This window comes from Austrofundulus limnaeus, unplaced genomic scaffold (genome assembly GCF_001266775.1).
Source record: "Austrofundulus limnaeus strain Quisiro unplaced genomic scaffold, Austrofundulus_limnaeus-1.0 Scaffold989, whole genome shotgun sequence".
Classification (NCBI taxonomy): domain Eukaryota; kingdom Metazoa; phylum Chordata; class Actinopteri; order Cyprinodontiformes; family Rivulidae; genus Austrofundulus; species Austrofundulus limnaeus.
In genome coordinates, this window is record NW_013953391.1 from 77,377 (window position 1) to 94,276 (window position 16,900).

Below are 16,900 nucleotides of genomic sequence, written 5' to 3' on the forward strand. Positions count from 1 at the left end.
ACACACACACACACACACACACACACACACACACACACACACACATACACACACACATGGCGGCTCGACGACACACACACTCTCTCACACACAGCGGCTCTGCTTCCTGATAACTGCACTTCAGAGGCAGCCTGTTTGTGTGTGTTGGATTGATTTTTCTAAGGATTCCCTTCAGTGCCAGCACGCCTTCCTTCAAAGCCTTCCATGGGAGCTTGTTAGATGTTTGTCTGAGCTGTGTGTGTGTGTGTGTGTGTGGCTGTGTGTGTGTGTGTGAGAGAGAGAGAGAGAGAGTGAAACAACAATCCCATACTTTGCTTTAGAAGTGATATGATGTCATCAAGTCTTTGACGATGGTTAATTTAACACTGGACCTGCAGAAACCAAGGTCATGAAAACAACTCAGTACAGATCCGTGACAATGGAGTTGTGTTAGCATTGTGTGGTTTCCCATCATGCTGCTGCATTCTGACGCAGACTGAGAAAGTTGTGCCAGGGCAGGACGTGGTGCCGTATGTGTTGGTATGGTCATGAGGCAGATAAAACGTGGTGAGAGAACATCGAAGCACATTTATTTATTCCATGGAATGCAGAGAAAAACTGTCTGGTAAAGGCTAACCCTATAGTGGCATCGTGACTGCTAGAGATTTAAGCTAACGTTGCTGTACGTAAGCATTGATCTTCCATCTGTAATGAATGTATTTAGTCATTTCAACATGCCACCAAGTTGTCACACAGATCGTGTCGTCACTTCATCACATTAATGTTCCAAAGTCAGCTAACCTTTCCACCAGTGGTGGGCACTAGTCCGCTAAGGCACAAATCCACTAATTGCGGACCTAAATATTTTGTTTGCACTTTAGCTGTCTTAACAATTTTTGTAATTCATAGGCGGATTTGCGCTTTCTAAACTGAAAATGCAGTACCGCAAATAACTAATTATCTACCAGTCATCATTATCTTGAACAGTGGAAGGTACTGTTGTCAATGAATCACAACACGTGATCTATCCAACAGCACCCCTCCCAGATAAAATCACTTATTGAGAAGGTATACATCCTGCTGACTGTTGCTTTGGGCCACGGTTCTCATTTCCCACAACGCTTTGTGTCTGCTTACGTTGCAGGAAGACCGTGTTTAGAACTCCCTGTCCCAGCAAAAACAGTAAACGTTTGTAATCCATACTAAAATTTTGTATGTATTGATTTATTTTACTTTTCAATCAGAGCTCCTTTTTTTAAAACAATAAGTTTAAATGCTGGAGCTCAATACTTGACGTATCAGTCGAAGCAATCGGCCAACGGGGTTAGAAATGATTTAAAGATGATATACTGATGAAGACTGACACCTAGTGGTCAACTGGAGCAACTACATGGAAAACTTTAAAATCCATGCTCTTATTTTGAAGTTTGCAGATAGTTTCCTGTTCTCCATGCTTTCGTTTCCCGTCACAAATCAAATCTGTCATGTACCCAGAATGCATCGCTTCAGTTTTCCAATAAACTGTTTTAAAATTATTTTATTGATGCTTCTTTAATGAAAAATCTACAACNATCTACAGGCCAGGACTCTGCAGTTTACATTAATCTACAGGCCAGGACTCTGCAGTTTACACGAATCTACAAGCCAGGGTTCTGCAGTTTACACTAATCTACAGGCCAGGACTCTGCAGTTTACACTAATCTACAGGCCAGGACTCTGCAGTTTACACTAATCTAAAGGCCAGGACTCTGCAGTTTACACTAATCTACAAGCAGGACTCTGCAGTTTACACTAATCTGCAGGCCAGTGGTCACACTTTCATGGATGAAGATGTTCTAATAGAGATGAACGTTTGTTTGAGAGAGGAGTAAAGTAAGCCATTTTTGTGAAGAAAAACCGTCATCCTCTAAAAGCAATAAATGTTAATCAGGACACTAACGATCCATTGTTATGCCGAGGGTTCTCTTTTGCATGTGAACAAACAGTGTTGATTGTCATTAGCTACGTTTCCACTGACCATGAAAATGCGCAAATTAGAATTTCGAAAATAAATTTGCTCAATGGAAACACGTCAATTTCAAAAAAAATTACTTTTTTCGACAAAATGTTTTTGCGCTAGGATGAGGTGGTTTTTTGGCCGTATTGAAATTTGTGTTTTTCGCAAAACTTCAATGGAAACACTTTTTTTCGCGTCACAAGAGTCACGCGATCAACAACCGTCTGTTTCTACTGGTGAAAAAGACGATGATGAAGAAGATAACAGGAAGTAGAAGTAGTAATAATATCACAGAAGTAGTAAAAGAAAGTAGTAAACTCACTGACTACAATTTCCCAAAAACACAGCATACGTAGCCGCTCCCAAGTAGGGACTTGTCTCTGGAAAGCCTCGATAAAAGACGCCTACGTCTCCTCTGATGATGAGCGCTAGTGTCGTGGTAGCAACATGCTATGTGTTTACATCCATCGCCGCCATGTTTGTAATGACTTATTGCGAGAACAAACGTATTCACGTGACTTTAATAGCATTTCTTACTTAATGAAAACACCATAGTTGTGAAACTGTGTTTTTTCAACATTAACAGAATATCGGCAAAGTTTTGCTCAAATTTGCAATGGAAACACAGCTACTGTTAATTCTGTTTGTCCACCATGTGGAGACAGTGCTCATAAACTCCTCAGATGGAAGAAGTCTCTCGGAGGAGAGACAAATCATTTTATTAAACAAGAATCTATCCAGAGGACCTATTTAATTTTTTTAAATTATTCGTCTTCAATTTTTGGAGAGTTAACACAAGATACATGTAATGACATTAGAGCACTGATGTTGCAGTTTCTTTAAACTGGATCAATACACACTTTGGTGTTTAGTGAAAGCATTTTACAAAACTGTTGCATACACACTGGGGAAAAGTTTAGCCAATTAAAGCAGTGTGGCTCACCAACACACTGACACTAACAAACATCTTCAGTACTCAACATCCAGCCATTAAATGTTCTAACCACAGACAAAAACAAGAGTAGGAACTCCTGCCAAAGTATGAAGTACGAAGGAGTACCTTGTGATATTATTGATGCTACAATGTAATGGAATCAATAAAAGTGTCGTCTTCTCTGGTGCGGACATGATTTGTGTGAGCCACTGGCACCTGAGGGAGGCAATCCAGGAGCTTGTTTGTACAACGGCTGAGAATTTGTGGCTGTATTGAAATGACATTTCTTCACAGTGTGAGGAGAAGGCTGAGCAGGCTATAGTTCATGACTGACACGGTGTTACTCTACTGCCTGGCATAGATTACACAGTGCCTCGATACTGATGGTTATTGCTGCTATTTTGTCTGACATGTCTCATTTCTCCACCTTCTTCATCCTCCAGTTTTTTCGCTCCCACACCTTCACCTGTACCTATTTTGCACTCTTCCTCCTCTTTGCAGGGCCCAATCAAGAGATGATCTATGATTTCTGGCGGATGGTTTGGCAGGAGAACTGCTTTAGTATCGTCATGCTCACCAAGCTGGTGGAAATCGGCAGGGTGAGTTTTTTTTTCCATCTTTTTGTTCTCTGCTCTCTTCAGCTCACCTTTGAAGATGAATGGAGTGAATTCCAGGAGCTCCCTGAATGTCAGACGAGCCGCTTTGGGGAGGAAACGGGTCCTGTTGTCTGATCATGACTGATGTCCTGTTACTTTGGTGGCTGCAGTTCAAGGTCACATCTTTGATGTAGATATTAAAGCCACTGGTCTGAACTGTTCTGGTCCTATCAGAAAATCAGGTGTTCAAAATGTGGACAACACCAGAGAGGATCTCAAAGTCTGAGATGTTACAGGCTAGTATAACCTCAGATAAGCAGCTTAGATGGTCGTTTCTGTAAAGTTGAAAACCTTTTGGATGTAGCATGATTAAAAAAATAGACACTTTGAGCAGCGTTTTGTTTTACTTACCATATTTATTCAAGTACAATACGTAAAATTTAATCCATAAAAACATCCATAAAGTTGGGATGTAGTACTACACTCGGATAAATATTTTTACTTATGTATTTTAACTGAAATATCGGCTTCATTCACAAAATGCCTGAGTCCAGAAATGAGACCGCGTCATAAAAATCAGTTGAAACGAGCTCACCTCTGACACTCCTCTGTGCTTCAGAGTGAGATAATAACAGATCCAGGCAGGAGACATGATGNCACGGGGGCCAGACGGCCTCCAAGTCTCGGCCTGACGTGTTTTGTAAAAGCGCCTCAAAAGTACAACAGCATTGAGATGTGTCGTGCAYTTACAGCACTCAGTGACTCGGGTTTTTTTTTTTTTTGATAGAATACGGTTGCAAGGCAARACCGTCAGGCTAGCAGTTTACTGTTTGCCAGTCCTTGTGTTAAGCCAGGCTGAATGAATGTCAAGCACTCCTCTGTCCCATATGCTGTGATTTCACTAAATATTTGATGGACTGTTGGATTCACAGTTTGTTCAGGATTTTCCACCAGCAACTAGTGACAATAAGACAATATCACCAAGATTCGTTTTGTAATATTCTGAGCACCTTGTTACATTTTACTGGATGTTCACAACAAGGTGTTTGTGTAGACATTAATTATAATCTGATACTGTGTTAGTCGTGTTTTTTTTTAATTGTGCTGACTCACAGCAGCACCCCCGAACACCACTGTTAACAAGACTTTTATCATTCCAGACCACTTGCAGGGAGAGCGACCAATTCAAAAGGACACTCAAACAGAATAAACCAGTTGTTTTAGTGTCTGCATGCCTGGCTTGTCACACACAAACACACACAGAAAGTAGGTTGCAGACTCTCAGGCTCCAGCGTGCAAGATCTTTCTGATAGCTGAAAACATGGAAGACATAGAGGAGAGCAGATTAAGATGTAGTGGAGGCTTGTGTAGATTTGCTTGTGACAGGCATGAAGATTATGTTGCACTGAGAAGTGGTTTAATGTGCAAGTCTGCAAGTCCAAAGCAGCTGATCTGCTACACTGCAGGATTCTGCTGCGCTGTGAGTTTATGTATGACCTGATGATAGGAAGGCCTACTTCAAAAGGCTTTACTCCATTTGACACTTTCTGATAGACTCATTTTACTTCATGAAAGTCATAACTGGATTATTAGTTATTTATTAGGGTCAGCAAGAACCAAGGAGATACTTTTAAGAAAAAAATGCTTTTTCTAAAACATTTGACCGTCTAAATACTCAGCTTCAGGACGAACCAGTCCTGATTAGTTTTATTCTGTGTTGCCTTGTTTATAAGAGATTTAAAACCCAATCAGTGACATCATCGTGACTGTTATTCTACCATGAAGGATAGCAACTTGCCATCTGCTACAGCTACATGCATTTAACATAGCATTAGTGAGTGTAGATGGTTGTGTAGATATTAACCTTCGGGCATAAAATACCAAAACGCCTTAAAAAGTACACACAAATTAAATGAAGTACTGCTTTTGAACCCTTTGGAGTAACTTCTCAAGCTTGGTCTCTTTTTAAAGATAAAAATCTGAATTTTCAACTTCAGCAGTCATAATCTTTGTAACTGTAACTAGTATTTAGTATACTGAAGTAAAATACACAAAATTCAAGATACTTTTCTCCCTAAATTTTTATTTTTTATTAATAAAGTATCCCAGAACATGAAGGGAATGAGATATTATCAAACAAATTTTACTGGGCTAAAATATTAATTTCCAACTATTACCAGTTCAAATTTGGTAACAGTAGCATAAAATATGAATATTTGAGACATAGTACAATCCAGCATATCATTTGCATATTTGTACACATGTACAGTATGTCCAAACTGTACACTTTGTCTAGAACACTGTAATTTCTAAATACTTCAACACAGAGACTTCACTCTGGGCTCAAATTAAAGATAAAACCCCACAAAACACATTCTACCATCCATATTTACTCACAGCATGATTAAATTAAAAATATATATTAATGTTCAGAAATATTTACACCAACTGGAGTACATTCAGACCAATTTCCACCAATAAACAGCCAAAACAAGAATAAACAAATATATCCTTATTTCTTTCAAAGCATTAACATTCCACACAGCTTATAAAACCACCAGCAGTGAAAAATACATTTGTTTTTTACTCACATTTGATGCATATTTGTCCTCAAATATGATGAAATTAGCAATTCAAAATGGTCAACCGGAAGTCTTTTTATCCAAATAATTTTTCTTCTCCTGGCCACAAAAATCACTCTTCCATGTTTTGAAGCACTCGAAACACTTAATAACAAATATATTTTCATCTTATCAGCAGGTTTAGTCAGCAAGCTGGTCAAAAAATGATGGAAAACAACTTTTTCCTGTGATCTTCACTTTGTCCACCGGATAGAGCTTTCCGCCTACAAATGATGACCGTCTCAAACTTTGCCTTGTGCGTCACTAAACACAGTCCCCACCCCCTCAAAATATACACTAAATGAAAGGTACAGTGATTGGCTACACAGCTGTGGCATCAGATTTGTACTTGTAAATTTGATTCGTACTTGTAATGTGGCAAAGTTGTAACAAATTTATGTCCGTTTATAGACTTACATGTACAAATTTAGACTCTTAGTTTAATTTAATTTATTTAATTTAGACCGTACTCTTACCAGATACTAGACGTCCATTTTGACGCATTGAACACAGACACAGGTTGAACGGAAACACAGAAAGATATTTCAAAATAAAACAAACCAAAAACGGCACGTGGGCGTTCCGCTGAATGTTAACAAGCACTGCAATTAATAATTTTGTGTAGTGAATTGGAAACTTATTTAGTAGCGTTAAGATAAATCTTTTTGTCTTTTCAGATTAAGTGCTGTAAGTATTGGCCTGATGACACTGAGCTGTATGGTGACATTAAGATAACACAGCTGAAGACAGAAACTCTGGCTGAGTACACGGTGCGCACCTTCGCCATGGAGAGGGTGAGTCACAGGCTCATTATTTTTAATGTCAACCCTCTGAGTTGGTCTGCCAGCTCTCATTCAGGGCTATGTTGGAGGAACTTGGTTTTATTTGTAAACCCAGACAATGGCTGCCAATCCCATTAAATCCACACCACGTTCAGTCTGCCTGGCTTTTGTTTTCCAGAGAGGTTACCCTGCTAAACATGAGGTGAGTCAGTTCCACTTCACCTCCTGGCCGGAGCACGGCGTGCCGTACCACTCCACTGGCCTGCTGGCTTTCCTGCGCCGTGTCAAGGCCTCCACACCTCCTGATGCTGGACCTGTGGTGGTCCACTGCAGGTCAGTTAGGACCAAACACTACAAATAACCTGCCCGTATTTACTTCTGTTTCTTTATATTTCCAAATTCCTGCACCAGCGAGGAGCGCAGCTGTGATAAATCCATCTGTTCATCGTATATGTTCTGTTCAGGGTCGTAGGAAACAGCTAGTGGAGATCAGTGGTGTCCAAAGTCAGTCCTCATGTTTTAGGTGCTTCTCTGGTTCAACACAGCTGAACCTAAGCAGTGCTTAATTATTAGACCTCCTCATTATGCTATCAAGGTCTGCAGAGGCCTACTAATTAGGCACTCCTTAGGTTCAGCTGTGTTGAACCAAAAAAACACGAGGACTGATTTTGGACACCAATGGCGTAGATGAAGCAGCTGTTCCCCCTTTTTTCAAAGTCGGGGTACAAAAAAAAGGTTAAAAAATGTGGGAAAAAAAGCTTAAAATAGCCAATAATTTTCATTCCACTTCACGAATTGTGTCCCACTTTTTGATTCTTCACAAAAAAAATTTAATTTTAAATCTTTATGTTTGAAGCCTGAAATGTGGCAAAAGGTTGAAAAGTTCAAGGGGGCCAGAAACTTTCACAAGGCACTGTATATATACAGTATTTTAAAATGATTAACACAGCACAAACTGACGGTTAATCTAACCAGTACACATCTTTGAAAATAAAAAGTCTAAATTATACCTAAACTTGGCTTGCAAAAACATTTTGGGGTGTGGTCTACGACACTTAATCTAAAGCTAAAGCATAGTTTCTGCTAACCAGGTTCTTACATCATTTGGATTAGAGCAGTTCTTTTTTTCCTTGAGAACTTGAAAATTTTAAATAAATAAGGCAGTATTTGAACCCAGGTCTCTTTTATTGGCTTCTTTGACACCAGTTAGTCAGACATCATCAGGCAGACTAACACTTTGATGCCTCTGACATTCAGCCCAGTGGTACGAGAATTTCTCCATTAGCAGTGGTGGGTACCAGCCCACTAAAGCGCAAATCCACTAATTGCAGACCTAAATATTTCGTTTGCGTTTTAGCGGTCTTACTACAAAAACAGTAAGCGTTTGTAATCCATACTAACATTTTGTATGTATTGATTTATTTTATTTTACAATCGGAGCTCATTTTTAAAAAATAAAGTTTAAACACTGGAGCTCAATACTTGACGTAATTAATTGGTCGTAGCAATCCGCCAACTGGGTTAGACAGACATCTAGTGGTCAACTGGAGCAACTACATGGAAAACTTACGTTTCCAGTCACAAATCAAATCCATCATGTACCCAGAATGCATCGCTTCAGTTTCCGAATAAACAGTTTTAAAATTACTTTATTGATGCTTCTTTAATGAAAAATCTACAACAAACAAAAGAAAAAGACAAAGAACAGCCGAACTAGCAATCCTCAACAACTTTTTAAAGAAGCAGCCGAACTAGCAATCCTCAACAACTTTTTAAAGAAGCAGCCGAACTAACAATCCTCAACAACTTTTTAATTTTTACACCAGGAGCTAAAGGTCTGTTTCAGGACATCACATCCCCAGAAATCAATGCTTGTAGGATTAAGCTGTAAAAGGATTCATACACCACTAGTTGGCAGTGTTGTGAATATATTGTACAGTTGTTGCCAGCTAGTGTCAAATTGAACTTGCGCTTTAAAATTAGCTTCTGCTAATTTTTCTATGGCATAAGCATTTTTGAAGTTGCGGACGTAAATATTTACGTAAGCGATTTAGAAATTGCGGAGGTAATTTTTGGGTTAATGCTGCCCACCACTGTCCATTATTGATTCTGCTCTCCGATTTTTTCTAACATAATCAGCTGCCCAGCTCTAGCAAACAAAGGCAAGAGGTGAAGTGTACCCTGAACAAGTTTCCAGTCCAATGCAATGTCCTCTTTTTTTAGTAATACATATAACTGGTGTAAAATGTATTTAAAAAATAGAGTCGATGCTGTCTCAATCAAATAAAGTTTGTGATTCAGTGAAGGACATTTATCTGCCATGCCAAATAATGAACACCACACACCAACATTCAAAGAGATCCTTTGTTCACGGAGTTGTTCTGGATTTTCTTTGAGAAACATCAAAAAACTGCAAACATTTTCATATGATAATAAGAAGGAATGTGTTAAGTCGCACACAAAGCATTCGTCTCATCCTGCTAACAGTTTGAGCTGCTGTGAAGATCTAACTCTAGTTTGTATCAGGATTGCTTTATTAGGAGCATTTTAATCAAATCTTCTGTAGTGCAGTTCATTTTCAGCCTGTGAAGAGGAAATATAAAATATGCTGATCTAACCGCTGATTGTAAGATGTTCTGAGAGGCATTTTATAAAAAGCCATCTATTTGAGCAATGTACTCTGCATTCATGCAAGTCATTTTGACACTTCGTAGTGCTGACAATTTATTAAGTCCAAAAAAAAAATAGTGATGGAGCATTTCTATGGTTAGAGCCTTCTGCAGAACAACACGCTCTGCTTTTCCTCTTTCCTGTCTTTACCAGTATGTCATTATAACACAGAGCAGATTGAAACCTAATAATCCTAATAACTGTCATATTAAAGAGCACCATGACCTGCTGCCTGTCAGTGGAATAAAAATGTCTCACGGTGCTAATGTTGCAGCATGACAGCCGTGTGTGTCGAATCAATGAAGAATCTGCTGTTGGTCTGTTTCACTTATCCTTTATATGTACAGATACAGGTAGTCTCATGGAGACACGAGGAGCTCTAGTCTAAAGAGACCTGTTACAATAACAGTAATGAAATGAATGTAATTACATCAATGAGACAAATAAAACAGCAGCATTTGCCCTACTATTATCCAATGAGGGCACCATCCCAACAAAACCAGCGCCCCCTGTTAAGATCACAGCATGTGATGAATTAATAAATCTGTTTTTGCTTGGTACTATTCACTGTAGATGGGGGGGGACAAACCAGATACATCAGACATACACTCTGCCCTGACCTTCCTGGAACATAAATAATCAGCAAAAGCACATCTAAGTGAGAGACCACATCAATATCTATCATTTAACACCAGATTTATGACATTTTATTCTGCCAGAATGAATCTACATGCAAGTTTGACATCCGGGAAATTCTGAACTGTGCACACAATGAGTAGGGGTGTGGTCAAAAACTGGTCCCTGTGGAGTAGTACCTACAACTTTTATGTTGTTAACAGACTTTTTTTCTGAATATGTAGATCCTAAGATACATGAAAAGGCTAAGAAAGTTGAACGTTTAGGATCTGTGTGCTAAACTCAGATAAAAGATGAAAATTTTCATCTTCTGTTGGGGTTGTGACATTTTGACCCTCTGATGACATCATTGTTTGCATATTTGTTTAATGAAAAGTCATTGAAATCAAAGAGCTAATCAAAATGAATCTGCTGATACCTTGTTTTTAAAATGTGGTTGGTTTATAGCAAAGTTATTGGCAGTTAAGTTTCCTGTCCCCCTAATTTCGATGGTTACAATGGTAAAGGGGTGTGGCCAAAGTGGTCCCTAGGGGGCAGTGAGACCCAACTTTTTTTCTGTTAGCATGCTTTTTTTTTGAAAGAGTGGACCTTAGGGTACATAAAAATACCAGAGAAGTTCAGTAGTGGGGTGCACATGGTGACCCACCCTAATCTACAGAATAAAAAGAGGAAAATTTTCATCTTCTGTTGGGGTTGTGACATTTTGACCCCCTGATGACATCATCGAGTACATATTTGTTTAATGAAATGTAATTTAAATTGAAGAGATAATCAATATGAATCAGCTGATACCTTGTTTTTAAAATTTGTTTGGTTTATAGCAAAGTTATTGACAGTTAAGTTTCCTGTATATACCTAACTTTGATGGTCACAATGGAAAAGGGGTGTGGCCAAAATGTGGTCCCTGGGGGGGGGGGGGGCAGTGAGACCCAACCTTTTTTCTATTAACATGCTTTTTTATGAAAGAGTGGACCCTAGGGTACATAAAAATACCAGAGAAGTTCAGTAGTGGGGTGGGGGTGGGGGGGCACGGTGAGCCACCCTAGCCCATGGATTATTAGGTAAGGTTATAGACGACATGGAACATGAAATGTCACAGAAACGCTCAGATTGAACAGTGTACCAAGGGCTGTTGCCATGGTAAACAGTCCTCCAAGGAAACATTTTGTACTCTTTACAGTACCATCTGGACCAGATTGGGTTATTGTGAATTTTTGCAGTTGTTCTAGTGTGAAGTGTCTAGTTCTAGTTTATTCTACAGGAGAAAACTTTAGTGAGGCAGAAATGGCTTCTATGGGAGGGCTCGTCAAGTGGTCTTAATGGTTAGAGGAACTGGTTTTTCAGTAATTGCGCCATATCAAACACATTACCTGAGCCATGTTGAACACAAGCAGGCAGTTTACTCTCACACCTGTGCTGCAGCTCATTTGGTTCACAACAAGAGGAACAGCACTTCATTGCCCTTTGGGTTTTGCTGTGACTCTATTTGTAAATTCAATAAAAAGCTGTAATGAAGCTCATTGATTAAACAGCTTGGTCTTCTTACCACACGACCAGGAGTTTCATTTCCAAAACAGCCTTTTCTCTGATAAAACCACATGTTGGCCTCATGCAAGAACTGTTGGCACGATCAGATTTGTTCTTAAGTTGTGCGTACGAGTGATTTAGGAGAATTTGTGGCATTCACTGATTTATTTGTAAGAGTTTTTTCAGATAAGAACAAAATTCAGCGGTGCACAACTGCTCTTCTTCTGAATAAATGAAAACTATGTAACAGTTGTTTACACTTAAAGTAAAAATATTTGACCAAAGAAAAACCAGAGCAGGACTAGAGAGGGATGACTATGATTTAGTTTTTTATTTCTGTGACTGTACGACCCACAGGAGATATGACATTAACATCAGTCGTCATTTCATTCCTGGGCTTTAGCAGGTCTGACGCTGCTAAAAACAACATTTTTTTTCTGGACGATCTGTTTTCTAGTAGAGTTCTCTGCAGTTGCTGGATGTCTGTTTATGCGCAATCAACACAGAAGAAAAACAGACCATTTTAGCCATAACTTGAGACAGGAAGGGGCTAGCTGCACGAAACCTGAACGCCATACATTTGGAGAGACGTTTAACAATTCGGCTTGGCCAAAAAAGCTCTGACCTACCCAGAAAAATAATCGCTATTTTTAATCTGAGTGATAAAATCAGGGCTATTTGGCCAAAAGCCACCATAAGTACATCTGCAAAGCCTTTATAATCACAGAGTGACTTTCATTCAACTCATTTATGAACTTATGTCTGTGTCTTATTCATAAAAATGAACGTTTAATTATGAAGAAAGACCAGGCAGGGGAATATCGCCCTCTGGTGGTGAAACAGATCATTTCCTTTGGAAAGATATGGTCCTCCTCTACAAACTGGAGGTGATTGCAAGTTCCTGGGACGTTTCTCCACGGAGCTATTAACCAACGAACGGCCGAAAAAGGCACTTTGGTGGGCAATATAGTACTCAATTTACTCCGGAGCCTCTAGCGCCAGCTCTGAGCATCAGATCTGGGTGTGAAGGAAGAGGAAGAGAGGAAGGAAGAGATCCAGCGAGGTGGAACCGCGGTCATGCATCCAGCACCCACTCTCCTGCCTGGATTTAGCCAGAAACCCCTGGCGGACGATATTTCTGCAAAAATGCATAAAATTCAGAAACCCACCTGATGGATCACTTCCAGACAATAAAAAGAACAGATTCGGTCAGGTGAAACTAGTCCTGGAAGCTCAGCACCGGGTTTTACGAATAGCAGCCTGCCTGCTAAAAAGCCCCCGGGCAATGTTTCTGCAATAATGTATAAAATTCAGAAACCCACCAGATGGATCTGTTCCAGGCAATAAATGGAACAGATCTGATCAGGTGAAACCGGTCCTGGAAGCTCAGCACCAGGTTTTATAACAGCCTGCGAGAGAGTTTTATATTGTGTGCTTTGACTTTGAAAAAAAGGGTGGTACTCTTGTTGTAGCCATGTTGACCCTGACAGATTTTTGTTTTGTTTTTCCTCCCCTGAATGGAGAGAAGAGAGGAGAGTTCTTTGAATAAATGGAGACGAGTTCCCGTGCTCCAAAGTTATTTGACTCTGTGGTTCTCACTGGAAAGAGTTTCCAGCCCTCATAGCTCGCACGTTACAGGGAGTATTAATTGAAGGAGGTAAAAAAAATGATACTTTTTGTTTGAGCATCACTGTTATGTTTCTCTGTCAGGAGTTAAATAAGGATTTTCTCTTTTCTTTTTTTATGTAGGTAAATAAATGGTTAAGTCGATAGTTTTGTTTGACAATACTTTAAATTAAATAAAACTAGCAACACATTATGTTCTGTTTTATTTACTTTAAAGAAGTGAGGAGTAGGGAGACAAAATTATGTTTTTTTTATACTGAGACTGGATGAGTAGCTCTCAGCAAACTGCCGACTTCAAAAGTAGCTCTTGGTTCAAAAAAGGTTGGGCACCCCTGATGTAGAGCATGGTCAGTGCAGTGAGATGTGATGTTGTACCTGAGGAAAGTCTGGATTGTCTTCAGTGTTGAAGCTCCTCTCAGATTCAGCTGTGGTCAGAGGAGATATGATGAGAACCTCCAGCAGAGTCACAGCCTTTGAAGGTGTCCTGCAGATTGTTCTCCATGAAGAGCTGGTACAGATCCACATCACCACTGCAGCTCCTGAACTACATCAGACTTCTTGGTCCTGTTCAGCATTGGGTAAGCCTCCATGGTCTTCAGAGCTGCTTCAGAGAACTGTCCTGCAGGAACCTGTCTGTCTGCAGCACTGTAGCTCTGATCAGATGCTTGTGAATGGCTCAAGATGATGTCACAAACCTAAAACAATAAATGCACAAATTTAATTAAATATGGAGATGGCTACAAGTGAGCTTTCTAATATATTTAATATATATAGAACAATTGCAACAAATTGTTGCATCTCTAAGGTAAACTATTAATTTTTTTGTTTTAAAAATGTACTTATTTAATTAAAAAACAAAATAAACTCTTAGCACAACAGAAGAAAAAAAGATACAATAACATGAAAGGCAGCAGAAAGAAGAAATCTTCCAATATCTGTCAAAAACATGAACATAATATTATATTATTTTTTGTTCACCATTAACATGTAATATATACTGTATAATATACTATGATTAATCAGCACAACAAAAGTATTTTAGCTTTTCTCTTACCTGTTTTAATCCATGCTGGATCAGATCCTGATGCTTGAAATACGTGGCAGAAAGCTAAACAGAGCATTAGCCTCGCTACTAGTGATTAGCTTAGCATTGTTGTTTATCCAGGCCCAGGAAAATGATAGAGTGTAAACTCTCCTTCTGTCTTTGGTCTGCTGCTCTTCATGTCCATCTGATCCAACCCATTCTCACTCCCAAGTCGTCACATATTGACGCTTTTCCAAGGTTCCCTCTGTGCCCGATTTCGACACGTCGGGTAGGCCCTTTGCGACAGGTTTTGACGAGATGGGGCGGAATCTGTTGTCATAATTTCAGAAAGTGTAGAAAATGCACAAAAACTACCATCCCAAAGCCTAAAATTACCTTTATTCACTTTAGACATCCTGTCCCTGACCCTAGTACCTAAAATTAACCATTTTTAGAAAATGTAGGAAATTCACGTCAACTACGTGNCACTTTAGACATCCTGTCCCTGACCCTAGTACCTAAAATTAACCATTTTTAGAAAATGTAGGAAATTCACGTCAACTACGTGTTCCAAAGCCTAAAATTACCTAATATTCACTGTAGACATCCTATCCCTGACCCCAGTACCTAAACTTAACCATTAATCCTGATCCCTCATGTTAACCTCAGACCCCCGAACCAAAGACCCTGGTGGTACAACCTGGAAAAGCTGCGGGCGGCAAGGACTGATGCGAGGGGGGTCAACCAACATGTCAAAATAAGACGCAGAGGGAACYTTGGAAAAGCGTCAATCTGTTGACGAGTCGGGAGTGAGAATGTGTTTTCAGATCAGGTCCAAGTTCTTTTAGTTTAAACTTCTCCTGGTGTGTTCTCATCAAAAAGGTTGTGTTTAAGAGACTTAGCTGAGTTGTTAGCTCCTCCATTTGTTTTTTGGCTTGCTCCGTGACCGTCCTGCCCTACTGAACATGGCGTCGACCCACTGCCAGTATACAGATCACATTCTGGGCGCAGGTCAACTGCACCCAGAGACTCCCTATTCTTTTGCATGAGGACCTACTGCGCATGCCCAGGAGTTAACATTAGACTTCACTGGTAAAGATGTCTGCGCCCTGAAGTGAACCGGAAGTGACTCAACATGACATTGTTTATGAGTAAAATGAAAGTTTATCCATTAATAACCATATAAAAAGCAGATTACACATCTAAATTGTATATTTCTACTAAACATTTTATTTTGTTATTTCATTTTTATATTTTCTCTGTCCCAAAAAATAGTGGCGGGCGGTGCCCTGGCGCCCTCTATAGACCAGCTGCCACTGATCAAACTTTATCCTTCTTTATACTTTTTATTATTTGAACGAAAGCAGACTACAGAGAATAATGTTAAAAGTTTCGCTCTAAGGCATCTGACTTGTCCCTCTCTCCTCTGACAGTATGGGGGCAGGCAGGACCGGCTGCTACATCGTGCTGGACGTCATGTTGGATATGGCTGAGTGTGAAGGAGTGGTGGACATCTACAAYTGTGTAAAGACCCTGTGTTCCCGTCGGATCAACATGATCCAGACTGAAGTGAGTTTGAGGTCTGAAGTTGGCTCAGAAACGTGACACTGACAGCTTTGATCTTTAAACTACAAAGCAGCCAGAGGAACAGACTTTTCTTAAAAGTATCAGATTCACTAACGCTCAAAGTTTAAACTCTCATCATTACTTAGACTAAAAAAATTCATTTAAAGCTGCAGTAGTTGTTTTTAATTGTTCATCACCAAAGGTGAAAAGCAATAATGTTTTTCTTCGTCTGGAGCATCATTAAAATATTTCATGAATCATTGGGTTGAATTTAATTAAACTTTCACAAAGTAATCAGTGGATATATGTATTAACTTTTGAAATGATCCTCATTTAATATGTCTAAACAAGTTGGGTCAGGGGGACGAGATCTCTGGGTTGAACCAGTCTTTACTGTTTGAAAGCCACTGGGACGTCATGTTTAGAGAATAAATGTCTCTGTTTCTCTGAAACCACTGGTCTGGGTCTGGGTTTGGGGTCTTCTGAAGAAAATTCCATCAAGAGGATCTAATTTAATGTTTTTAGATTTTTCAAACTGGACTATTGAGGTGCATCAGGATTCAAGATGGCCTCCACAAATAATCAACATTAGTCAACTCAGAAATGACTGTTTTTAAAACTTTAAGCTGTTACTTATTGAAGTCAGTAGTGTCTGTTAGCAAAATATACAAAGTCACAGACAACTGACCTTAGCAAAATCAAATCTCGGCCAGTTTTACAGCTAATGACCAAAAGTCAGGAGTTTAATGGAACATTACCCAAAGTTTAGCAAAATTTGGTCTGTAAATAGTTGACAAAATATTTCAACATGCTTTCTGAGTTTACAATTATTTAAGTTATCACTTAGAGACTGATATATAATAAAACTGTCAACACTTAAATAGGTAAATTCTTGGGTTCTTCTGTAACTGCACACATCTGGTTGTTGTCTATTTGAACTGTG

At 39.4% G+C, this 16,900-nt stretch overlaps 1 protein-coding gene across 1 annotated transcript in view; it reads left to right on the top strand.

Annotated features, from left to right (window-relative positions):
• LOC106533644 (receptor-type tyrosine-protein phosphatase U) overlaps positions 1-16,900 on the top strand; it is a gene marked incomplete at its 3' end in the record, with an annotated part of 95,638 nt that overhangs the window by 77,008 nt on the left and 1,730 nt on the right. Inside the window, 4 exon segments of the mRNA XM_014030042.1 lie at positions 3,411-3,508; positions 6,804-6,920; positions 7,087-7,241; positions 15,825-15,960. Coding sequence (XP_013885496.1) covers positions 3,411-3,508; positions 6,804-6,920; positions 7,087-7,241; positions 15,825-15,960 — 506 coding nt within the window.